Source organism: Staurois parvus, unplaced genomic scaffold (genome assembly GCF_062004578.1).
Source record: "Staurois parvus isolate SC_StPar_1 unplaced genomic scaffold, SC_StPar_1.0 ptg001062l, whole genome shotgun sequence".
Taxonomy (NCBI): domain Eukaryota; kingdom Metazoa; phylum Chordata; class Amphibia; order Anura; family Ranidae; genus Staurois; species Staurois parvus.
In genome coordinates this window covers 600,975-628,487 of record NW_028318858.1, presented here as the reverse complement: position 1 = coordinate 628,487, position 27,513 = coordinate 600,975, and the positions used below count along the sequence as shown (strand labels likewise).

At 43.8% G+C, this 27,513-nt stretch overlaps 1 protein-coding gene across 1 annotated transcript in view; it reads right to left on the bottom strand.

Moving 5' to 3' along the window:
* ATP6V1C1 (ATPase H+ transporting V1 subunit C1) overlaps window positions 1-27,272 on the bottom strand; it is a 58,245-nt gene extending 30,973 nt beyond the window's left edge. Inside the window, exons 1-3 of the mRNA XM_089658287.1 lie at window positions 27,117-27,272; window positions 1,024-1,192; window positions 247-314 (exon numbers count right to left, since the gene is read on the bottom strand). Of these exons, the coding sequence (XP_089514413.1) occupies window positions 247-314; window positions 1,024-1,155 (200 nt within the window). The 5' untranslated portion in view covers window positions 1,156-1,192; window positions 27,117-27,272. The remainder of the gene's footprint in view (window positions 1-246; window positions 315-1,023; window positions 1,193-27,116) is intronic.
* Window positions 27,273-27,513: the final 241 nt, after the last annotated feature.

Sequence of the window (27,513 nt, the reverse complement as noted above, 5' to 3'; positions counted from 1 at the left end):
TGGAAAAATAACACATCAAGTAAGGTCCGAGTGAGGTCGTAATTTCCAAACTGCATACGTGCTGTTGGCCAGTCAATAGTCATTAGATTAGCAAGCCAGAAAACTAGAATTTTCTGAAAGAGTAATGGCTTTCTTTCAATCTGTAAGCTACCACAGTCACATGGAGATTGTGCAGCACCCAATCTGTGTGTAGCAGTCATGTCATTCCAGTTGGAGCAAAAAAAAAAAAAAAACACCAAGACTTACCCTTCCACAAATGTGTCGAGTTTAGCCAGTTCATCTGATAATCCTACTAGAACATCAAGGGTGCCAACCTGGAGATAAAAGAAAGTGGACAATAATTTCATGGTGGAACCTGTCACTGAAAAGACACTCCAAACATTCAAGCTCATATATAAGAATATACACTCACCGGCCACTTTATTAGGTACACTTGTTCCATTGCTTGGTAACACAAATTGCTAATAAGCCAATCATATGGCAGCAACTCAATGCATTTAAGCACTTAAATGTGGTGAAGAGGACTTGATGTTCAAATAGAGCATCAGAAAGGGGAAGAAAGGGGATTTAAATTACTTAGAACCCATTGGCATGGTTGTTGGTGCCAGACGGGCTGGTCTGAGTATTTCAAAAACTGCTGACCTACTGTGATTTTCATGCACAACCATCTCTAGGGTTTACAGAGAATGATGTAGGACCAAAAGCACATCCCTGCTTGGCTCGTGGACCTCGATGACCAAGCCCAAGAGTGGGATAAACACATTAGAGGGGCATTGTCTAGGGGGAGGCAAGATTGAAGCCTGTTTTGAAGTCCTAGAACTGGGCGGCTTCAGTGGATGTGCCTATTTTTCTGCTTATGGTCTATCCATTCAATCGCTACAGGCCCCTTTGGAGCTGCATCCATCATGTGTGGAATCAATTGATTGAAAATGTTTGAGCTCAGAAGCAGCAGTTTCCTACTCAGCTATTGCACTTGCCAAATAAAAATGAATGGGCTGTTGGGTTTGGCAGACAGTTACTTACCTTGAGGTCAGGAATGTTAAATTTGGAGTTGGTCGACAAATTATTGTTCTTGGTTGTAGCTGCCATCAGTTTCTCCCAGGTCTGCTGGCAGGTTTTTTCCCCCGGGGCTGAGATCAACCAGAACTCGGTCATGATTGCTGGTTAAAAGCCGATCTCGCTCAGATCTTCACTGTAAAAAAAAAAAAATTGAATAATCTTAGCGATTTGCTTTAACGTTTTAAATCAAATGTAAGGTGGTTTTGTATATACTGTAGTTACTTTGTATGTGTGTACTAACAATTAAGTTTCTTCTTATAAACATTTTAGTGTAAATATGAAATATTATAGATTCTGTAGTCTCATTTTTAGACAGTTGAAAAGATTTGAGCTCATTTTCATCTGTTCTTCAGGTTATCCTTAACTGCTTTGCTGAAAAGGCCTGTGTACATAGCTCAGTGGCTCAAGCTGAATATACACACACAAGAGAATGAGTCTGAGGAAGGACTCTACCCTTTTTGCTTGCCCTGTTGACTTGGTCTCTAAAAGCTTATTCAATTGGCTATCTAGAGCACAACGTCAGACTTAAAACTGCACTCTTGGTTTTTTGGGGGTTTTTTCATTGCAGCACACTTCAATACATGGTAATTGCTCCAAAATGCTGGTGCATTGTGTAGGTATAGAATGGTACTGCAGTACACCAACGCAAGTTATTATTATACAGGATTTATATAGTGCCAACAGTTTGCGCAGCGCTTTACAAAATGAAGGCAGGCATTACAGTTACAATACAATTTGGTACAAGAGGAAACAGAGGGCCCGGCTTGTTAGAGCTTACAATCTAAAAGGAAAGATTGAGTGATACAAAAGGTAATAGCTGTGGGGGGATGAGCTGATGAAGGAAATAAATGGCGGTTTACTAGATAGAAGCAGGATAGGCTGTTTTAAAGAGAAAGGTTTTCAGGGATCGTCTACAGGTGGATAGATTAGGAGACAGCCAGACTTATTGGGGTAGTGAGTTCCATAGGATGGAAGAAGCTCGGGAGAAGTCCTGGAGGCGAGCATGGGAGGAGGTGACACGGGCACTAGAGAGCAGAAGGTCTTGGGAGGATTGAAGAGAGCGGTTTTGTTATTTTGTAACATGCAATGCTGCAATTTACCACAGCAGAGTAGTGGGAATGGGCCCTAAGAGGTATTAGAGAGGAAGAATCTGAAAAGAAATGGGTTGTGCCTCAGTTTCTCTTTAAAAACAACCTTGCTCCCTGTGAAAGTCACTTATGTACCTAGTATTACATGTTTATTAGCAAACCAAAAGAAAAAAAAACACTAGCTTAATCTAGCAGTTTCAAAATTGTGGCTTACAAGCTGTATTTGGCCCCTTGTTTGTCTTTATCCAGCCCTTAGTGTACTATTCCTCCCACTGCCACCGATGATGAGGCACTATTCCTCCTTCTGACACCAACGATGGGGCTCTATTCCTCCCACGGACACCAATAGGGCACTAATCCATCCATTGACACCAAAGATGGAGGCATTATCCCTCCCACTGACAAATGATGGAACACTATTCCTCCCTCTGACACCAATGATGGGGCTCTATTCCTCCCACAGACACCAATAGGGCACTAATCAGTCCAATGACACCAAAGATGGAGGCATTATCCCTCCCACTGACAAATGATGGAACACTATTTCCTCCACAGACACCAACGATGGAGCACCATTTCTCCCAGTAATACCAATGATGGGGCACTAGTCCTCCTCTTATTGACCACAGGTGCTATGCAATATTTTTTACTCCCAAGGACTAACAAGTCTGGGGAACGATTTACTCCCAAAGACACCGGCTTTGTGAACACTGGATTTTTAACCTTGGCTATATTTCAATTGTTATGCTGTGAAGATACTGAGTTGCCAATCATGTTCTGTTACATTCTGGTGCTATGACTGCAGCAAATTAATTAATAAATCCAATATTGGTGATAAGAAAAGTGGAGGTAAACTTTTTCTATGTTGAAGTAAATTGTTTTGCATGCGTGGGTATTGTGTCTGAGAAGAAATTCTGTACATAGCAATTCTGCAACAGATTCATATACAGGTCACAAACAGTTCCACAAATCTGTCACAAGCTGCACCATTTGTTGCACAGACATATTTATGAGTGTCTACCTCACTTATTATGAATTCAAAAGACAGTCTTCTTTTACAGCAGGGCTCGACAAATCCCAGGCGCCAGGTCGCCAGAAAATGTCTTGATGCCTGGGCCTCCGCCAATCCGCCAGCGGCAGGGTTGCCATCAGCCCATAAACAAGTAGGGGGCCTGAGCCCCCCGAGGGACCCAAACCACAGACCCCAAGCAGGGCCATCTTTAACGCAGGGCAGAGAAGACGGATTGCCAGGATGCAGAGGAGGGTGGAGTGGTAGGCAGATCCCAGGTGTGTGCAGGGAGTGGTCGGGGCCCGCTCTCAGGCAGGCTCTGGTCAGGAATGGCAGTATGTGCTGGGCTGGGCTGTGCGGAGTGGGTGAGGCCGGGGGTGCCAGCTGATGGCCACGTGGAGGAGGAGGAAAAGGAGGAGCAAGTCAAGGTGGAGGAACAGACCCCACAGTCTTTGATGCAGCTGCTGCTGGAGATCCTGGAAAAGATGGGAAACACAGGCTAAGCAACCCTTCCTGGCACCAGATCCTCTCCACTGACACCATCTGGAGGAGCCGCTGCTCGATAGGTGGGAGCTGGGAGGACTGGTGCTTCCCAAGGTGTGTGTGTGTGTGACACTGCCCCCCACCTTTCCCACTGCCCCCTCCAGTGACACTTCCCCCTCCTGTCCCACTGCCCCCCTCCAGTGACACTTTCCCCTCCTGTCCCGCTGCCCACCCCTCCAGTGACACTTCCCTCTCCTGTCCCACAGCCCCCCTCCCATGACATTTCCCCCTCACAGAGTTGCCGATTGTCTGTTATGGAATTGTGTGTTAGGAAAGGGGTGGTGACGCGTTTTGGAGCATGCGCAAACAGCTCCTTCTTCAAAACCATAAAGATAAGTCGCTGTAGTGTGAACCGGGGCTTTTATTTGGGCCAGACTGTGGCCAGTGGGAGTAAACAAGCCCCAACATCAGTGAAAGTTAACAATGTCTCAGGCTTGGTGGTCAGTGGGAGTAAAACAGATAGAGCCTGTGGTCAGTAGAAGGAGGAATAGTGCCCCATCATTAGGATTAATAATGTCACATTGATATCAGTGGGAGAAATAGTGCTCCGCCGTTGGTGTCAGTGGGAGGAATAGTGCTTGGCTGTTGGTGTCAGTGGGAGCAACAGAGCCCCAAGGGCCAGAAAAAGGCAAGCAGAGGGCAGCAGTTTGGAGTCCACCACAACAGTCGATGGAATTATTATTTTGCAGTTCTAAAACCTCTATATTTGTCAGTAGTGTAGCTTGGGGACGGCCTAAAGATCAGCTGACCAGGAAACATGGAGAACCATATATCTCCCAAAAAATAAAAAATCAATATTCCCATCACACTCATTCCTGTACTGGACTATGAGGTAGATGGTTGCTGCAGCAACTGTCAGCTGGAATTATCAAAGATTAAAGTACACATTGCCAGTCCACCAATGATCTTCAAAAAACGCCAAAACGACTTTATTCAAAGTGATCGCATCACAGCGGAAGAGTGCAACGTTTCAGGGCCATGCACAACCCCTCCAACATATGCCTGATGAAGGGTCCTGTGTGGCCCTGAAAAGGTGCACTCTTCAGCTGTGATCACTTTCAATAAAATCATTTGGACATCATTTGAAGATCCCTGGTGGACTGGCAATATAAACATTGACTAAAAAAAAAAGAAAAAAGTGAAGTCTGTGTATATGGTCTAAAATATGGCCATGTTCACACTGATGAGTGTCATACATCTGAATGCATGGTTAACATGTATAACTAATATGCAACAGCCACATTTCACGTGTTAACTTTTTTTTTTTTAATGAAAATACAAAAAAAATCAAAACATACACACTTTAAAGAGAGAAACAGAGGTTAGAGCACCTAATACCAGAGAGTAGGAAACAGTTCTTATCTGTTCGGTATTCACGAAGAGGAACTACGCTATGCCAATAAAAGCATAAAAACCTGTTTATGAACATTTATAAATTATGTAGAGTAAGAGCACTTTCAGCTATGCACACCACCATTCCTCACTACTCTGACACCGACACCATATTTATAAGGAAACTACATCTATGTTTTTCTTCAGTTTTTTGGACGGTTCACATGCGTATGTTGCATTTTAGGTGTGTTTCACTTGAACGCTATAGAATGTGCATTTTCATGAAAGTGCATCAAAGATGCAGCAAGCAGGATATAACAGGGCCTTCAGAAGTTATACCTGACTGCAGATATAAAAATTAATAGCTTGAATAACTTAAATGATAAGTTCACTTTTAAGTAAAAAATAATAAATGTACATTTTTTTTGCAGGTAAAAAAATGTGCATTTATTAATTTTGTCTGCAGGAGGGGAGATCCCTCATTGGTTGCCAAAACAGGGATCAGGGGGGAACAGGGCCGGTTAGATCGTAACATGTTACACCCTGAATATGGGTGTAACGTGTTACGGTAGGTGATCTTTTAAAGAAATCCACACACAAATGAATTGTGCTTCATCAATGTTTAATGAAAGTAGGTTTACCATTTAATGTACAAAGGAAATAAACAATTTAAAGCCGACCATATACAGATTGAAATTTGGCCAGTTCAGCAGGGCCCAGCTGAATTTCGATCCACATATGGCAACTGTCAGGTACATCCCAATCGATCAGTGCCAGCTGCACTGATCAGTGTGTTCTGATGGTGGGAAAGTCTCCCCGTTGTCAGAATACAATAAGGAAGGAATGTGTGGATGGGGAAATCTGGTGATTTTTTCTTTGTTTAACCCCGTGGTGGAACAAATAAAAAAAAACTAATGGATGGCCTACCTAACCCCTTTCTATCCTCTACTGCCCTTGAACTGAGTCTTAGCCCTGATTCACACTGATGCGGTGCGGAATTTACAGCATTTTCAGTGCAAATTCTGCACCGCATCACAATAGCACCCCGTTCATATGAACTGATAAAGGTGTGTATGTTAAGTTAACAAAAGTAAACTGAGTATGTGCAGAGTCACTCCTAGAGCTCTGTACTATCAGCAGATGGACTGGGGACAGTAGAAGAGGGGGAAGATCAGAGAAGACAAGATCAAACAGCCTTTTTATACAATGCTGATTAACCCCTTAGGTTCCACAGTGAGAATAACAAGCATGCTTTACTGCATTTACAGACTGATTTTACTATTATGGTTTTCGTAACACTTTAAGGAAATGAAAAAAGGGTAATCAGGTCAAGTACAGAAAAAACTGCTTGAGAACATCGTGACATTTTTTGAGCCAGATGAGAATTGTGTTAATAATGTATAATGTTAATAAAAGCTTCTTCTATTGAAGAGCGTTTTACAGATGTACAGAAAAGGGCATCTCAACACAGACAGAAGATTCTCACTTTATAGGGTCCTCCTTTCAGTGGCTACAAAGGTTGCTCAATGTGCACAATCCATAAAAACTGATAAATCACATTGCCTAAGGTGGTATTAAATTTTTTGGGCAAAATAAAATAAAGATGCTATATTTACCTCCTCTGTTCTGTGCAACAATACTGCACACAGCAGCCCCTCGCCTCCTCTTTTGACAGTCCCCTTCCGGCACTGTCCACTACTTCTTGCAGGTGCCCCCATAGCAAGCCATGTGCTATGGAGGCACCCATGCGGGCGAGCTCCTGTACAGGGCTGTGTGTCCACAGACAGTGCAGCTTGGAAACGCCCTTCACTCCCTCCTCAAAGGATCCGACAGACAGCAGCAGAAGCCAATGGCTCTTACTGCTCTCAGAGTCTCCTATGAGGCCAGGAAGACAGAGCGGTGATGTTGCAGCCGGGACAGCACTGGATCAAGAAGGACTCAGATAAATGTTTAGTACTGAAGGGGGAGGCATGGGGGAACAAGTAATGGAAGGCTTTCTACCTGAATGCAGAGAATGCATCAAGGTATAAAACAACTGCATTGCACAAGGGAGAAAGAATGAGAGCAGATGAAGAATGCTAAATTAAGGATTTACTTGCAAAGTAATGCTTTCATTGAACTTGGTAAATGTATTCTAATAGACGAGGACTTTTTAAATCACGAGTTTAATACGACTTTAATGATCGTTTCCACTGGGAATCTTTAGTATGACTACACCATATACAACCACTTCCATCTGATTAGCTGCTATGCCTACTGTTTGTCCTATGTTAAGAAGACCAGAAGTGGCTGCAGAACCTCTTCATAAAAGGCTTTATTATGAGCCTCCTAATAGCTTAATGCTGTCCCTTCAAGAAGCAGCATCACTAAAAGTAGTTGAGTCAATTCCCAAATGTCAATTTACCAATTCATTTAAAATCATAGCTGGAATTCATGAGATAAATGAATATATTGCCAGACAGAACATGGAGCCAGATGATATATTTAAATGTGTCGCGCTCCACAATATAAATGATATCAATCATGAACATGTGACTTTAAATACTACTAACGTGAATAAACCTTGTGCTTCAAACAGTGCAATATCTTGTGCATTCCAATATGTAAATAGGGGGATTGATTCCCCCTGATGAAGCCACGTGACCCTGTGGCGTAACGCATAGGGGAGGGGCTCTGACGTCACGACGCTGAAGTGAACGAGCGGCAAGTACAAACTGAGGATCTGGGCACAAGTTCATCTGTATGATATCGACACTGAAAAGTGTGAGTGCGCAACTTTGTCTTAATAAAAGCACTTGAACCATAAAAGGATAAGGCACTATTGTTGCTCCTTTTTTCTATGATACCCCATTATACCGGTAGGAGGAAGTAATACACAGGTTTACCCCATCCATCCACTGAGGCTCAGTGTGGATAGTGAGGAGTGAGGGAGACCCTTGGTGGCAGAAAATCGGTAGCACAAGCCTATCCATTCGCATAAGGAGATAAGTACTCAGCATGGAGATCACTACTTAGTCCTGATGGGACAAAAGCGATATTAGCTACTTAGTCTGGCTAATGAGTAAGGTGAGCGTACATCCATTTCTTGAACACTGGGAGAGTGGCACAGCACATCAATTTGGCACTGGCAAGATTTAAAGCACAGAGGACTTTATATTAATTTTTGATAATATATTTATTGTTATTTACATATTGGAATGCACAAGATATTGCACTGTTTAAAGCACAAGGTTTATTCATGTTAGTAGTATTTAAAGTCATGTTCATGATTGATATCATTTATATTGTGGAGCGCGACACATTTAAATATATTTTTTGATATTTTGATGTTTACACAGATAATGAGTATGTGTTGAGTGTTGATGCATCACAATTATATGTATTAGTGATATTTCTTCTTTTATATTCTTATAAGTTTTTGCACAGGGAGAATATCACATTTTGGCTCACGAGTACTATTAATTTTATTATGGAGCCAGATGAGTCCGGATTACATAATAGAATGAACTTGCTTCTGTAAACAACCTTTTTAATAGGCAAATCCAGGGTAAAGCTGGCTGAGGACTGCTCAATAAAAGCAAGAAAAATTCGGATTTTGAACGGTTGAGATTATCAGGCCATTTTCCACGTTCTAGAGCTTTTTAGGTCAGATGCACTCATTTTCACACAAGGAGATGTTCCAACGAATGTAGGTGAGCAAATGACTGAAGTACTACATGTATGCCATTGTTTGCATCTCACTACTCCGACTGTGCGAGAATGTGCAGGTAAGTTGTCACTTAATGTCTAAACTAGCAATACAGATAGAAATCCTATAATCACAGTGGGCAGCACAGTTGCTAAGTGGTTAGCACTTCCGGCTACCAGCACTAAAGTCATTGGTTCATATCCCGACCACAACACTAGTTGCCTGGAGTATGCATGATCTCCCTGTGCCTGCGTGGGTTTCTTCTCACACTCCAAAGATATGCTGATAGGTTAATTGGCTCCTGTCTACATTGGCCCTAGTATGTGTATATATGAATGTGAGTTAGGGACCTTAGATTGTACGCCCACTGAGGGCAGGGAAGGATATACAGTGCTGAGCATAAAGGAGTAGTCCCCTATTGAAAAGTAAGATTTTAATCAATATCTCAATGAACACAAGAACAATTTTTTATAGAACATTTGTTTAGCTCATTACATGAATGTAAGGCAAAAATAATAACTTAGATTACAAAATCTTCTGTTTTACTTAACTTAGTTGATGCAAAAATGAATACACCCCACATCAAAAACTACTACATCTAGTATTTTGTATGACCTCCATGATTGGTAAGGACAGCACCAAGTCTTCTAGGCATGGAATGACCAAGTAGGCAACATATTGCAACACCTATCTTTTTTCCATTCTTCAAGAACGACCTCTTTTAGAGTCGGATGGAGAGTGATGCTCAACTTGTCTCTTCAGAATTACCCACAGGTGTTCAATTGGGTGCAGATCAGGAGACATACTTGGCCACTGAATCACTTTCACCCTGTTCTTCAGAAATACAACAGTGGCCTTAAACATGTGGATCATTGTCATGTTGCAAAAGTGCACGACAACCAGAGACACCGAGTGAAGATAACATCTTCTCTTTCAATATAGAGCAGTACATCTGTGAATTCATGATACCATTAATGAAATGCAGCTCCCCAACACCAGCAGCAATCATGCAGCCCCACAGAAGGACACTGCCACCACCATGTTTCACAGTAGGCACCATGCATTTTTCTTAGTACTCTTCACCTTTGCCACGCCATACAGTTTTGAAGTCGTCAGTTCCGAAAACATTTATCTTGGTCTCATCACTCCAGAGTACAGAGTCCCTGTAGTCTTCTTTTCCAGCATGGACCCTGGCAAATTCTAGGTGGGCTTTTTTGTGCGTGGGCTTTAAGAGAGGCTTCCTTCATGGACGAGACCCATGCATGCTATTCCTCTGCAGTGCACGTCATATTGGGGTTTATTTACTAAAGCTGGAGAGTCCAAAATCAGACTCCCTTCTGCATAGAAACCAATCAGCTTCCAGGTTTCATTGCCAAAGCTTCATTGAACAAGCTGAGGTTAGAAGCTAATTGGTTTCTATGCAGAAGGGAGTCTGATTTTGGACTCTCCAGCTTTAGTAAATAAACCCCATTGTGTCGTGGCAATTACCCCAGTTTGGCTTTCTACTTCTTTAGAATCTTCTTGCAAGAAGATTTTCTTCAACCCTTCTCATCAGAAGACGCTGTTAATTTCCATGGACGGCCTGGACATCTCTGTGAGATGGTTGCAGTTCCATCTTTTTAAATTTTTGTATCACTTTTGCTATAGTATTTTGACTGATAAGTAAAGCTTTGCTGATCTTCTTGTAGCCTTCACCTTTCTTGTGTAAAGAAATTATTTCTTGTTAAGTAACGCCCTTTTATAATCAAGTGTCCGCTGGACACCTGTTTAATGAATAATTAGACTCACCTGTATTTCTCTAGTTGAATTCTTGTTAATTAGGATTTTGTCTAAAATTTAGCTTTGCTCCTAAGACTTTCATTGGGGTGTATTCATTTTTGCAACATGGTCTTGAATGAATCTGTTAGGGAAAATACTTTTTTGTGTGTACAAATTATTATTATTATTATTATACAGGAATTATATAGCGTCAACAGTTTGCGCAGCGCTTTACAATATAAGGGAGACAATTACAATACATTTCGGTACAGAAGGAATAGGAGGGCCCTGCTCGTGGAGCTTACAATCTAAAGGAAGGGAGAGGTGATAACTGCGGGGGATGATCTGGCGGAGGTGATTCAAGTACAGTTCTTAGGTGGAGGTGGGGTAGGCTTCCCTGAAGAAGTGAGTTTTCAAAGATCGCCTAAAGGCAGACAGGGTGGGGGCTGACCGAACATGCTGTGGTAGGGAGTTCCAGAGGATGGGAGAGGCTCTGGAGAAGTCCTGGAGGCGAGCGTGGGAGGTGATGAGGGAGCTAGAGAGGAGGATATCATGGGAGGAGCGGAGTGGGCGATATCTGTGGATGAGGTTGGTGATGTAGCTAGGGGCAGTGTTGTGGATGGCTTTGTATGCTGTTAGCATTTTGAGTTTTATACGTTGGGTTAGTGGAAGCCAGTAAAGGGATTGGCAGAGAGGGGCAGCAGTCGCTGATCGGTTGGTAAGGTGTATGAGTCTAGCAGCAGCATTCATAATAGACTTTCCACCAATCTGTGACGGACGCGTGATCGCTGCCACCAATATGCAACGATCCCACGACCGCTGTCACCAATATGTGACGACCGCTGCGTCAGACCCCAGCCCTTCTCACCAAACTCGTGACCGAAGGACTAGCCAATCTAAAACCGCAATGTCACGTGTGTAACAATGCCACACTCAGCTGCACCCTGCACAATGATTTTCCAGCTAATTGGACCACAATCGATGCACCGGCAGCCTGAATGCGCTTGTTACTGGGTCAGGTTAATTACGCAATTAACCCTTCACACTGTCACCACCTCCTTTTTGTACAGAGAAAGAGGAAACTCGGTGATATCAGCTATAACACTATAATGGTTGAGATAATCGTCTGTATAAAACGGTCACCGCAGGCCGGTTATACAGAGGGTTAAACAAACACAGTAGTGTTCTCTTTAGAGGCAGGAATTCGTAAATTGCAATTAAGAGCTATAGAAACAGTTCAACACTTTCAAAAGGAAAGATTTATTACTAAAAGGTCAAACGAGTGCAATAAAAATATTTACAGAAAAAGATGTAACTAAGATATATAAAATATACAGAGACCAACAGCACAGCAAAGAGATATCAGAGAGAGGTGAAAGGGTTAAGGTACTTGCCAAAGTCCTGGTTAGCAGATCCAAGTTCAGAGCGAAAGGGAACGGGTCTCCCCAGGTGGTACTGATGTTAAAATGGGAGACGTCTTCAACTTCAACAAATCTTGTTTGCAATCAATGGCCTGTATTTGTGGGAGTATTTTGTAGTCTAGTGTCCCATAGAACATGTTGATTCTGAACAGAAAATAAAGGTTTTCTGACAAATGTTTTGGGGCGTACTCATTTATGCTGAGCATTGTGTATATATTAGCCATGGCCAAAAATATTGGCCCCCCCCCCCCCCCGAAATATCTGTCAGATAATGCACCACTTCGCCCTGAAAATTGTTGCAACTACAAATGTTTAGGCATTTTCATGTTTATTTCTTTTGTTTGTATTGGTATGACAAAAAAAAAAAGTAAAGAAAAAGAGCCAAATCTGACATATTCCACGCAAAACCCTAAAAATGGACTGGAAAAATTATTAGCACCTTCTCAAAATTGTAAGAAATTCCAAGTTTGTGATGCTCCTGCAATTTGTAATTAAACTCAGTTGTATCAATTAAAAGATCTTAATGTTTCTGTGTCTACTGTGTACAACATGGTCAAGAAGATTACAGCCCATGGTACTGTAGCTAATCTCCCTGGACATGGACAAAATGCCTTGGTATGCTGATGCCTTAAGAGTTCCCTTCACTGGAACTAAAGGGCCAACCCCAACCCCTGAAAAACAACCCCACACCATAATTCCCCCCTCCACCAAACTTTACACTTGGCACAATGTATTCAGGCAAGTACCATTCTCCTGGCAACTGCCAAACCCAGACACGTCCATTGGATAGCCAGACAGAGAAGCGTGATTTGTCACTCCAGAGAACTCGTCTCCACTGCTCAGGAGTCCAGTGGCGGCATGCTTTACACTACTGCATCCAACGCTTTGCATTGCACTTGGTGATGTAAGGCTTGGATGCAACTGCTTGTCCATGGAAACCCATTCCATGAAGTTCTCTATGCACTGTTGTGCTAATCTGAAGCCTACACAAAGTCTTTAGCTATTGACTCTACAGACAGTTGGTGACTCCTGTGCACTGTGCGCTTTAGCATGCGCTGACCCCGCTCTGTCATTTTACATGGCCTACCACTTCATGGCTGAGTTGCTGTTGTTCCCAGTTGCTTCCACTTTGTTATAATACCACTAACAGTTGACCGTGGAATATTTAGTAGCAAGGAAATTTCACGGATGACCCATTCTTTCACAAATATTTGTAGAAGCAGTCTTCATGCCTAGGAGCTTGATTTTATACACCTGTGGCCATGGAGGTGATTGGAACACCTGAATCCAATGATTTGGAGGGCTGGCCCAATACTTTTGGCAATATAGTGTATCTAAAGTGCTGTGTAAATTGACAGTGCTATACAAGTACCTGAAAAAAATAAATCATACAACCTCAAATTTGATAACAATTTTCATCGCAATTGAAAAAGAACGGATTAAATAATCCTCCACTGCTGGGCAATCAAGTTAAGGAAAGCCTAATTGTCTGATCGCTTTCTACTCAATGTTCTAGTATTCAATTACTATTTAATTACACTTATTCAGCTGATGAATAAAAATAGGTTATTATGTATATATTGTAATAAAACATATCAAAGTTTGAGTCTTCATTCGGGCCCTGTCAGACCGTTTGGACATGTGTCCGTTTACACCTGACAACATCTGATCAGATCCTCTCTGCTAAAAACAGATGAATATGGATCCGTTCCTCATCTGTCTAGCAGACTGGATAATAGTTGGATGTAAACTGACAGGTAGCCCGTTTACATCAGACCGTCCCATAGAGAACAGCGGGCTGCGTCCGTGTTTGCTCTGCCCAAGTGGAGTGGACATGGACCTGTAATTCGCCTGCTCAGCGGGGATCAGCAAGTGGATCCGCTTGGAGGAGTCCGCCACACTGAAAGGGCCCTTCTTCTAGTTACCTTTGATCATATTAATGAGAACTGTTGAAAAGGAATTAAACTCTGCTACTTTTTTTTTTAATGAAATCCCAAAAGGTTTAAGTCATAATGTGTAATATGCACCACATAAAGTATTAGCACATTATGGAAGTCAAATGAAGCCCTCCAGCTACTCAGGCACTTCCAACTTCTCCTGGCCTTCACTTCAGGTTTGCGGTGTTCAGCCACATGAATGGCTGGGCTGCAATTACGCCACTCTCGCGCATGCGCAGAGGTATCTGGTATTTAGCATACAGCGTTGTACTTCAGCGACCATCACCTTTCAGAAACTAGCAAAAAAACGGAGATGCTTCCTGAGTTGGAGAAGTTATACCGGGGGGACTTCTTGTCTAAGTTTCCACCAGTGCCTATTTACCTATAGGTGGCAAATAACCCTACAGAGCTGTGCATGCATGGCTCAGTGTACATTACCGCTGACCAGCCAAGAGAAGCATTTATGACTTCATTTCATTTTGTAAAGAGATGCGCAAACTGTTGGCGTTATAAAAAATCTTGTATAATAATAATGACAGCCAATACTTATTATTTATAATAGCCAATGTGTTTCTGGGCAACACGACCCCCCTTCCACAGGGCTGGCCCCATAAAAATGCTGCTGCTAAGGCTCCATGAACACGTTTTGATAACGCTGGCAACGTTAGCTGTGTAAAGTCACGTTAAAAATGCGAGTTTTTCAACTTTTTTTTTTTTAGAGTTTTTGCATTAGCGTTTAGCGGCCTTTTGATGTTTTTCTTTTACAAAAGAAAAAAAAATTGGGGGGGGTCAAAAAACATTGCAAAACTCCAGTTTGCGGCAAGTTTACAGCATTTTTCACCATTAGAGCGTTTTTACAGCTACAAAACTCCTCTAGAAGCCCACTAGTCCTGGGTTTTTTTTCCAGCCAAAAACGTTGATTACAGTCTGTGTGCATGGACACACAGGATAACATGCTGGGGGGTTTACTGACTGTAGAAAAAAAATGTCAAAAGCCAAAAACAGCCGCTGTAAAAACGTCCCGTGTGCATGAGGACTAACAAAGTTGAAATATGTTAATGTTTTTAGCTGTGCGGGCTCAAAGGAGAATTCCAGGAAGAATCACTGGAAAGGACTCAGTAAGTACAGTTGTGACCAAAATTATTCAACCCCCACTGAAATTGAGTGTTTTGGCCAGTTTGACATTGCTTTTGATCATTCAGTCATCTTGCTTACATTTACATTAAAGAGGCACTTGTAGGTCAGACAAATATAACATAACAGTTATAATGAAATAACCACAAATGTCTTTTCTGTGCTCACAGCATTATCAGTTTTATTCAACCCCCAAGTGACATTCAATCTTAGTACTTAGTACAGCATCCTTTTACAGTTATAACAGCTTTTAAACGTGAAGCATAGCTTGACACAAGTGTCTTGCAGCGATCTACGGGTATCTTCGCCCATTCTTCATGGGCAAAGGCCTCCAGTTCAGTCACATTCTTAGGCTTGCGCACTGCAACTGCTTTCTTTAAGTCCCACCAGAGGTTCTCAATCGGATTTAAGTCTGGTGACTGCGATGGCCACTCCAAAATGTTCCAGCCTTTCCTCTGCAACCATGCTCTAGTGGACTTGGAGGTATGCTTGGGATCATTGTCCTGTTGAAAGGTCCAACGTCTCCCAAGCCTCAGGTGTGTGACGGACTGCATCACGTTTCCATCCAATATCTCCTGGTACTGAAGAGAATTCATGGTACCTTGCACACGCTGAAGCTTCCCTGTACCTGCAGAAGCAAAACAGCCCCAAAGCATGATTGACCCTCCACCATGCTTCACAGTAGGCAAGGTGTTCTTTTCATCATAGGCCTTGTTCTTCCTCCTCCAAACATAGCGTTGATCCATGGGCCCAAACAGTTCTAATTTTGTTTCATCAGTCCACAGAACACTATCCCACAACTTTTGTGGTTTGTCCACATGGCTTTTGGCATACTGCAGTCGACTCTTCTTATTCTTTGGAGACAGCAAGGGGGTACGCCTGGGAGTTCTGGCACGGAGGCCTTCATTACGCAGTGTGCGTCTTATTGTCTGGGCTGAAACTTCTGTACCCACATCTGACAAATCTTTTCTCAGTTCCTCAGCAGTCACACGGGGACTTCTCTCCACTCTACGCTTCAGGTAGCGCACAGCAGTCGAAGTCAGCATCTTCTTTCTGCCACGACCAGGTAGCGTTTCAACAGTGCCCTTTGCCTTGAATTTGCGAATGATGCTTCCTAAGGTGTCTCTTGGTATGTTTAACATCTTTGCAATCTTCTTATAGCCATTGCCCTTCCTGTGAAGAGAAATCACCTCTTCTCTTGTCTTCCTGGACCATTCTCTTGCCTTCACCATGTTTGTAACCACACCAGTAAATGTCTAGAAGGAGCTGAGTATCACAGTCATTTTAAAGCTGCCTAATTGGTGCTTATTATGCTTGATTGCTGCTCGGTGACATCCACAGGTGTTTTCAATACCTGATGGAAAGCACCTGTATGAACCTCTGTTCTTCAGAGTGGTAGTCTTTAAGGGGTTGAATAATTGTGGCAATGAAGAAACCACATAAGAACCATTTACTACTGTATTACATAAACAATTGATGTCATTTTAGTTGCATTTGGGTAGTTACAACGTCCTTGTAGGATTTGATTCTGAATACAATTCCAAATGTACACTATAGTCCCTAAACCCCTTTACAGCATTGGGGGTTGAATAATTTTGGTCACAACTGTATATGTCAAGTGTTAAATCCCCTAAACTCCATGCTATCCTTTGTGAGATACAGCTCTCTTCAAACCCTAAAGCAAAATAATTCGTTGCCACATAGAAATCTATGGGGCGGATTAATTCCTCATAAAATGGAACTTTACCCGTAACAGGAAATGTACATTCCACATTAGTATTTATGCTATAAAAATCAGTGTGTGCTGTAAGTTGCCTCCAGCATTGTTTCTTCTTGCCAGAGGCTGCCATTTTGCCAAAGTCCAGAGCCCTGAGCAGCATTAAATCTTTAGGATATCAGCAGATCAGCCTCTACAAATTCGGCACAGTGCCTAATAATAGAGAACAACTGAGCATGTGCAGAGCAGGATGGGACAATGTATTACTGGATTTTAAACAGTGTAGGCACTTATTTTTAATGTTTTCCATAGCTATACCTGAAAAAAGGGCCAGTGTGAAGTAACCAGGACCTCATTTTTTGACTAAAGGTCTACTTTAAATTTTGCACACTGACCAAGCACAGTCCAATAAGAGTCTGACTCAGGGGCGGACTGAGAACTCATGGGGCCCCTGGGCAATAGCGGATCATGGGGCCCCTGTGCAATAGCGGATCATGGGGCCCGTGTCCTTGCCCAAACTCAAAAAAGCCTATGAAAAAGGTACCAGGGGCATCTCATGGGGCCCCCTACTGACCCCGGGCCCTCGGGCAGTGCCTGAGTTTCCAAATGGTCAGTCCGCCCCTGGTCTGACTTTACTATAGGTATGAAAACAAAGGTCACACTTGTCCATCTTGGAACTTGAACAGTCCTAAATGGGCTCTCTCCTGGTGCCTTTCACTCAATGTAGGCTTAACCACAGAGAGAGTCTCTACCATTAAGCTCACACCAAGCAAAATGCATCAGCAGAGACCCCAGGTGGACCGTCCATGTATAAGGATTTTGTTTTATATATTACATAATTGATCAGATGTAGATATAATTAAAAGTGGTTCTACGGGCAGAAGTTTTTTTTATCTTTATGCATTCTATTCATGAAGGTAAAAAAAAACCTTCAGTATGGATCAACTTCCCCTGGCCTCCCCTTATATCTACCTGAGCCTGACCTCTAACCAGCACTGTGCATGGGAGCTGGGGCTCTCTGTCTCCTCATTGGCTCAAAGTAGTGGAAGCTATTGCCTCCCTCTGCTGTCAATTACAGCCAGTGGGGAGGGATCGGGTGTGGGGCCGAGCTATGCTCTGTGTGTCTATGGACAGAGCCAGCTCAGGAGTGAGCATGCATGAGTGCCTCCACAGCAAGTGGGTGGCTATTGGGTCACTTGGTGGGGGGGGGGGAGCCAGGAACGTCGTCGAAGGTATCTCAGAAGAAGCTCACGGCTGCTCTGTGCAAAACTATTGCACAGAGCAGGTAAGTATAACATGTTTACAATCACTTTAACACATTACACATACCTCCCACAGTCCTTTCCAAAGATACACCATGAAGTTCTTTCGTCCTGCAATTTGTCATCAGTAGGACTGGCCTGGAGAATGGGGGAGCCTAATCCATAGGACGACACTGGATATTTCAGCAGAAATTTCAAATCTCCTTATCGGTCTCCTGTTTGTCATGTTTGGCTGGCCCAACATAGTTGGCTCTCTGGGGGCGTGCAGTATAACCATTTACCTTTCCCTCACCACCAATACAGTTAAGTTGGCCATACATTATACAATTTTCTTGAGAATTTTGCCTTAGATTCACCAAAAACCAATTTTCAGCTTTCAGTGCTGTCGCACTTTGATTGACAATTGCGCGGTCATGCAAGATTGTACACATATGAAATTTTTATCATTTTTTTCTCACAAATAGAGCTTTCTTTTGGTGGCATTTAATCGCTGCTGGGCACTTTACTTTTTGTGCTATAAGCAAAAAAAGTGCAAAAAAATTTGAAAAAAAAAAAGTTTCTTTGTTTCTATTATAAAATTTTTCAAACAGGTAATTTTTCTCCTTCACTGATGTGCGTTGATGAGGCAGCACTGATGGGCTTTGATAGGCAGCACTGAAGGGCACTGATAGGCAGCACTGAAGGGCACTGATAGGCAGCACTGAAGGGCACTGATAGGCAGCACTGAAGGGCACTGATAGGCAGCACTGAAGGGCACTGATAGGCAGCACTGAAGGGCACTGATAGGCAGCACTGAAGGGCACTGATAGGCAGCACTGAAGGGCACTGATAGGCAGCACTGAAGGGCACTGATAGGCAGCACTGAAGGGCACTGATAGGCGGCACTATTGAGGTGTCACGGATAGGTGGCACTGATATGCGGCACTGATTGGTGGCACTGAAAGGCAGCACTGATAATGGGTACTGATAGACAGCACTGATAGGTGGCACTGACTGACATCCCTGCTGGGCACTGACTGGCGGCACTGCTGGGCACTGACTGGCACAACCGCTGGGCACTGACTGGCAGCACTGGTGGGCACAGGTGGGTGGCACTGGTGGGCACAGGTGGGTGGCACTGGTGGGCACAGGTGGGTGGCACTGGTGGGCACAGGTGGGCGGAACTTGTGTGTGGCACTGCTGGGCACTGATCATCAGGGCACTGATGATCATTGACCCTGATGATCGGTGCCAATCCCCGCTCTGACAACTGCCGGTTTTCGGCAGTACTTTCCTCACGATCTGACAGCATGAGGAAAGTGCAGCCAAGAACTGGCATTTGCATTTCCCGGTGATCAGCGTGTCATTGGACACAGCTGATCACGTGGTAAAAGGCTGCTGTGATTGGCCTTTTACCACGTCACGTGATTAGCTGTGTCCGTAGGACACAGTGATCACGGAGATTGCCGGGTGCGCCCCCCCGGGCGCGTTCTGGGTGCACGTCATATGACGTCCACCCAGAACTGGCCGGCCGCAGTGCAGCCGTCATTCGGCTATCTGCGGTCAGCAAGTAGTTAAGCAGGCCCTTGCACTACATAGTTGAAGGTAAATCTAAAGGAAATCAGGTAGAAATTGGACAGAAAATTGTATAGTGTATGGCCAGCTTTAGAGAACATGTCTTTTACAGGACAATCTCCAAGGCCTACTATGGGTGCAAAAACCTTACAACTGATAAAAGAACAAGAGCACTGGAAAGGCTTTTCATTCTGTAATCCACATAGTAGCTACGGCTCAACCTGTCTGTACTTTTTTTTTTTCTTTCTGACATCGTAGCCTCTGGTCATATCATTTTTACAAGTGCAATCATTAAATATGTAGCAAACGCACAATAAACAAAACAGCTTGTGAGAACCTAATTGCTGCTTAGACTAGCGCTATGTGTACAGCAATAACACAGCGCGGTCACACTGAGCTGCAGACACCGAAGTCTCTATGTGCAATTACTGTTTATACTGCAAGCACATCCAGTGGCTACAATAGCCTGAGGGCACATTCTTCAGAATAAAAAAGTAACAAACAGTGATGTCTGACATAATACTGCTGGTTACACGCCAGGCCATTCCTATTTGACCCGCCTGTGACTGCAATAGTCCTTTTTGAGTCAAGACGCAGAATCCCCTGTGCAGGGAGCATGGCAACATAGCAGCAGGGAACCAGGGCGACTTCCTAGTTGTCAGACCTCGCTGTCAAGCTGACTAATTAGTCATGGGGTTATTGTCACATTAACTGACACATGCTGATGATGCCAAGTCTGGGCATCGAAGCTTCAAAGACCTGTAGGCACAAAAGAGACTAAAGTCAGCTGTAGATGGATCCAAATTAGTGGTGCACTGAAATGAGAATTTTGGTGCCGAAACCGAAAATTAAAAATGCACTTGGCCGAAAACTGAAACCGAAATGCGCAGTTTTTAAAAATGAATATATTTTTTGGGGAAAAAAATACACTTTGATTAAAAAAAAAAAAAAAACAATATATACCCCAATTGTTTTGTAAAATATGTAAGAGCATGTTGCGGCGAGTAAATAGATACCAAACATGTCACGCTTTAAAATTGCGCACGCTCGTGAAATGGCATGAAACTGCGGTACTTAAAAATCTCCATGGGTGATGCTTTAAAAATTTCTACAGGTTAGCAGTGTAAAGTTACAGAGGAGGTCTAGTGTGAGAATTATTGCTCTTGCTCCGACGTTCGTGGCGATACCTCACGTGTGTGGTTTGAACACCATTTACATATGTGGGCATGACCTACGTATGTGTTCACCACTACGTGCGAACATGGGGGGACAGGGGGCACTTTAAACTTTTTTTTTTTTAAATGTATTTAATGTTTTTTTTTGCACTGTTGCTTTTAAAAAAATTGTAATCACTTTTATTCTCATTACAAGAAATGCATGCATCTTTTGTGATAGGAATAATTAGGTACAGGTCCTCTTTATGGAGAGATATGAGGTCAATAAGACCCCACATCTCTCCTCTGCAATGTAAAGCATTAGATCAAAAAAGCATTGATCTAGTGCTTTACAAAAGAAAAAAAAAATGCCCGGAACCGGAAGTGACATCGCTCCGGTCCTCCAAGGGCATAGAGATGTGTGGCGGCCATCTTTCCTTCACTCATCTCTATGCCTAGTGCCGGGATCGGTGGTTTCTCAGGTAAGACTGAACTACTGAGGGGTGGGCAGTGGCAAGGGGTGGGCGGCTTTGAGTGGCTGAGTTTTTTCGGCACCTGTATCGGTGCTTTTTTTCATTTCGGCTGACAGCCGAAAGGGGTGTTTTCTGCAAACATGTTTCCGACTCTGGAAATTCTGTGCATCCCTAATCCAAACCTAGCTGCTTTTGCAGGAACTGGCTGAATTTTAATCCATTGATGGGAAGGCTGGTTGTACCGAAATCGATCAATAAACTTCAGTACAACCAGCCGATCCGTTTTTTTTTCACCTGATCACTGCTGGCAGCTATAGCCGCCAGCAGTGATCATTGTATTCTGCCAGTGGGGAAGGCTCCCCACCAGCAGAACACAAGAGCACTGCACGTAGGATTCCCCCATCAATACGGACTGTGTTGATGGGGGAATCGAGCAATTTTCTTTCCTTCAACCTGTGGTTAAAAATTGCATAATGTATGTCCTGCCTTAAAGCCTGTTCTACCCCAGACCTATATTATACTATTCCATTGTCCTTTAAAATTTTGCATTTCATATTCTACCCTGGGCAGAGACTCTCTGGGGTCAAGGTGTCTGAATGCAATGGAAAAACAGAATGGTTGGCTGCACAAACAGCAATATGGTAGATGAAATCCTTTATTGGAATCCTTTACACACAATATAAGAACATGACAGCTCCAAGACAGGACAGAGGAGCAGTAGACGCGTTTCACACAAACCTGTAATGTTTCGTCATTACAGGTTATGCACATTCGGCACTCACCTGGAGCGGATCTTTTGCTCTTTCTTAAAGGTGTCTGGGACCTTATTGCTAACTAAGCAATAGGACATTAGCAACGTGGCCCATGGTTACATGAAAGTCCATAATTATCTGTGCCTTTGTTCTTCTAAAACACATGTCAAACACAAGGCCCGGGGACCATATCTGGCCCGTCAGGCCATTTCATGTGGCCCTTGCACCTCTTCTGCAGCTGCAACGCCCTTCGTCTCTGCCCCACATTGTCTAAGCAGTTGGCAGCAGAGAGGAGGACAGAAGTCCTCCTACAGATCCTGCACCTGCCTGTGCAGCCACAGCACCCCCTCATCTCCACCTCTCAGCGTTCAGCAGACTCCGGCAGCTGACTGCAGCCCTCTTCTAGTCCTCCTCCAGAACCTGCACCTTCTGCTTCCCAGCTTCTTCCCTGCAGCAGTACAAGGTAAGGGAGTGCACTGTAATGTAAGGGAGGGTGGGGGACTCGACTTCTGACAGTGGGGGGATTCATGACATCTAATATAAGGGGGGGGGGGTTGCTCTGCACATCTAGTTCTACATATACAACTGGCCCTTTGAGGGCAACCATAATGCAAATGTTGCCCACGATGAAATTCAGTTTAACACCCGTGTTCTAAAACATTCACTCATTCGTGCTCCTAGAGTGCAGTTGAGATATGGGGAGGTAGGCATTTTCCCTGTTTTCACCTGGTGATCTGGCCAGTAACAGACCTATTGTATTAGAGTGCTTCCACTCTGGGTGAAGGAGCAAAGGGGCACCTTTGGATAGTAGCACGGTGAGTCTGGGGGAGAGGGAATCTTAGAAGCACTGGCAGATTAAAATACACTAACAAATTGAAGCCAAACTCCAGCTAATACTTTATAAGCAGTTACGGCAAACTGTTTTCTGTTGGGATAAAGGTTTTACACGAATAAATGGGTTTGTCTCATCTCTGTAACTGATACATTCGGCTGGAGAGCTTGTTCCTTTGAAAAACAACAGACTTAATGTTTGAATCACCGGATGAAAATAGATGTTTGCTTTTGGGTTTAATACTGCATTAGGAGAGCTCAGAGGAGCATTCCCCATGAAAGTTTTTCTCAAGCCATCTATTAGATACACCTCATGTACTCATGGCAGCAAGACTGGTTGACATATTCTTTAGTTAACATTGAAGCACGTCCTTTCCTAAAATCACTGAACTACTTCCCTTCTTTAGGTTTAGCAATCGCAATACACAGAACTGAAGTGAGTGGTCAGGCTATTTCCCGTCACGAGTTAAGACATCTCTTCCACTAAGTCAGAATGAATGGGGGGGGGGGGGGGTAAGATGGGGGCATACTTGTTTCTTTACCAGTGCAATGATCCTACTGGTATAAACCACTCATTTCTATCCCTACTAATCAGTGTGTACAGACTAATGCTGACCACAGACATCCAGACAAGATCGACCACCTAATGATGTCCTTTAGTGCCATACAAATGATCATTCGGGTCTTTCAAGTGTTTATGATGAAGAGAATAGGGATGAATTGGCCAAAACTGACTTCAAAGTGGAATCTCTGAATTTAGTTATCTGGTCATTGAGCTGCCTGGATTATATTTTCTTTTAAAGAAATGTTTTTGAGGGTTTTTTTTTTTTAGGAAAAAAACGTAAAACATTGAGCCAATTGGCACAAGAAATGATCTAAGATTGTTCAAAAGAACTTTTGCAACCCTCAGGAGCTATTTAAAGTCAATTGCATCCCCCTTTCCCAAAAAACAACCAACCTAAAATCATCTTCATTTTGCCCCCAAACGTGACTGAGCTGTATTTTGTTACAATGGTGAAATGTTGCAGAAATCTACCGTTTTCAGTCGAAATTCTGGGAAAACACCTGATTTTCCTCCCCCAGAGGAGACACCAGCTCACACAGGTGGCACTTGCTGATCCCGGAGGAGACACCAGCCAACGTACCTGCAGACAATTGGTGTATGGATGCCAGAGAGTCTAACAAAACATCTTGATGCAAATACCCACTTTCAAATTTTGCAAATGTGTTTATACTGGAATCAAATTGACATTTAGACCTTGTCCTGACGAATTTTAGGTTCATTCTTTTCAGATCATTGTTGAAGCCGTGATGAAGGGGAGTCCATTCCCCCAAAACACATTGGCTGTATCTGACATCATTGTTTAACAAACAATTTAAAAGAACTTGCAAGCAAAAGACATTTCTTACTAGGTGCTCCAAACCACTTACTGACGATTTTATCCTCTAAAAAAGTCATTTTCCTATTAAGAGCAGACCTATTCACATCTACTAGTATCACAGGCCTACTTCCTCCAAGGAGTACTCCCCTCCTCTACTCACCCGCCTGTGGGAACCAATGCAGGTCATACATGGGTGGCATTCCGAATTATTTTTCATCCGAAAATCGAAAACGTCGTTTGCTCAGTAATCCGATGGTGCCATCGAAAACATTGTTCGCTCAGTAATCCGATGGTGCCATCAATGATTTCGAAAACCGGCCAACCAAGTCATAAAGTTCACCCCATATAACAGGCAAAATTTCTGTTCCTTCCAGGTCACGGCTCATGTGCATATTCTTTTCGGAAAAACCATCGTATGATTTGACCATCATTGAGTCGAAAATCAGTAGTTTTTCATGAACTTTCCAACAAGCCCGATGACCGAAAAGGGGAAGAACCACGAAAATCGGCTGGTGCCACTGACCCACTAACATAGCGAAAATCAGCCGATTATTCTTAGGTCCTATTTTCGGACCAAAAATTGGTGGAATTTCAACCCATGTATGACCGGCACAAAGGATAAACAGTACGCAAGTGCATAGCTTCAACACTGCCACAAACCTACAAGGTCTTTCACATGGTTGGTAAAAACAAGCAGTTTATCCACACTTGTACCATCCAACTACAAAATAATATGGTGGCCATTCAGGTCTGTACAGATTACCATGGTCCAGCTGCTGCAAATTTAACTTTGCATGTCACATTCACAAGTCAGTGGGACCACGTCATAACCATTGGTCAACCACTTAGCATTGGTTGCACAACAGTGTCCCCCTTGGGATCCAAATAAAAATTGCTTTGAACTTCTGCTTTTTCATACTCTAGTGAGCTCCAGAGTGGAGAATGACCCGGCCTGCAGCTCACTGGAGTAGAAAAAAAAGTTTGGAGTTTGGGTTAGACATGAGTTTGAAGGATGCCCAAGTTCATCTCCAGTCGCAAACATGTCCCCAACCATAATTTGAGAACCTATGTCTAGGGGCCAATTCAGACAGCTTAGTTCTGTCTTCTGCGCACTGAGCTGCTTTTTGCTGCATCTGCATGCACCTCGGAGCTTTGCGCAGGCAGCCCATACAAGTGGCAGCAAAGGCAGCGGCTGCGCAGACACAGTAGCATGTCAAAATTTGACATCCAAGCAGGTGCAGGGGCATGAGTCCGAACACAAACACTGTAAATTTAGATCCATGCAGTTGCTCTGGCCTGCATGTCATATGTTATGTGACTGTTGCATGTCCTGTCACCTCTATAGGCTGCCTGCACACAGCTCCAAGGTGGACTCACATGCAGCAGACAGCAGCTTAGATTGGAGGACAGGACGTGTCTGAATGAGCCCTTAGGATACGTTTAGTCTCTGAAAAGTCAGCCGCAGTGGATTGCTTTGCTAAGCAGCCCCTGCCAGGCCTTCAGGAAGCAACTCTGCTTCCTCCTTAATGCCTTTTTTTGCTGCTTGTCAGTTTCAATTGGAGTAACATGATTTACAGAAAAGATTGAACTGATTTCATCACTGACCCTCCCCTGAGGAGTTTACACTCCTGTGTCCCTAACAGGGATGAACTGTGGTGTGTTCCGGTGCACTTTGGGCCCCAAAAGGGCAAGACCAGGAAGTCGTCACCTTTAATGGGCCAATCATGCTGGGCGTGCAGCTATGGGGCAGAGAATGCTTCGGCCACAAATCTGCCCATTACAGATGACGGCTTCCTACTGGGCCCGGCCACGTGGGTCCTGACATAAACTCAACACATCTGAGCTCATCTCAGACAGTGGCAGCACAGTGGCTAAATGGTTAGCACTTCCGCCTGGCAGTACTAGGGTTGTTGGTTCAAATCCCAACCACAGCACCACCTGCCTGGAGTTTGCATGTTCTCCCTTTGCCTGCATGGGTTTCCTCCAGGTACTCTGGTTTCCTCCCACACCCCAAAGACATGCTGGTAGGTGAATTGGCTCCTGTCTAAATTGTCCCTAGTATGTGTATGTATGAATGTTAGGGACCTTAGATTGTACGCCCCTTGAGGGTTAGGGACTGATGTGAATGTACAATATATATCCTAATCTGCTCACTTTTAGGCGATCTCTGAAAACCTATTTCTTCATGGAAGCCTATCCTGCCCTCAGCTAATAACGGAATCTTTTACTCCTCCTACCAGTCCATCCTCCACAGTTACTACCTTTTGTACCACTAGCCCCTCCCTCCTAGATTGTAAGCTCCCAGGATCAGGCCCTCCTATCCCTCTAGTATTGAACTGTATTGTTGCTGTATTGTCTCCCTTTATATTGTAAAGCGCTGAGCAAACTGTTGGCGCTATATAAATCCTGTATAATAATATATATGTAAAGCACGGTGTAAACTGATGGCGCAATATAAGTACGTGAAATAAATCTATTAGGCTGCATTCACTCCGGAGCATTTTGTAGCTCAAAGCTGCTCAACAAGCAAAATCCCATTCATTTCACATCTGAGTGTGAAGAGGGGCCATTGAAATTAATAGGATTCAGCTTGTTGAGCGTCTTTGAACTACAAAATGCTCAGGAGTGAATGCTCCTCGGGGGAGGGGCAGTGGCGAAAACAGTTGTGTCATTTCTGTACAGCGGCATATGTCGGCGCTATATAAAAAAAGGCAGATTCCCTCCAATTGGTGGGAAAATCTAATTATGTCCCTGTGATGGAAATAATTGAAGGTATCTAGAATTCTTTTGGGCAGCTGCATGTCAAAATAAAGGCCCTGTGCATGCTGGGAGTAGTAGTCCTCCAGCATATGGGAGGGGCAGTGTCACCTCTGTCCTAGATACAGGGGGATGGTGTCAATGGTGAGATGGGTCAGGCAGTCATCTGATCTCCCCACCCACTGATGACACCAGCAGACCACCTCCCCCCGTGTATGATCCGATCGCTGGCTGCCCTGTATTCATGGTACTGCCAGATCCATACCTGGGTGAACGAGGAACGAAAACTGGGAAGGCTACACACAGGCGACAGCTCGGCTCAGCACCTCTCCGCCATCCTCTCACTCACAAACCACCCTACAGCTCTCATTACAAGGAAGAAGGACGAGCTACAAACACACAGACCCAAATGTGTCCGCGGTATACAGTCTGTGAGAGCCATTTTGTAGAAGCTAAGTCTTCGTTAATGGAAACAATGGGCTATAATAAGATGGCCGCTCAGGGTGGAGACAAATATTAGAAAGTAGGTGGCGCTCTGCTGTCCGTACGCCGGTCACACAGCGTGTCACATGATTCTATCAGCTGACATTCTTACTAAAGGACTGCGCGCAGCCATCTGTTCTGCCGCTAGGGGCAACATCAGTGTATTGTGCGTCGCAGCG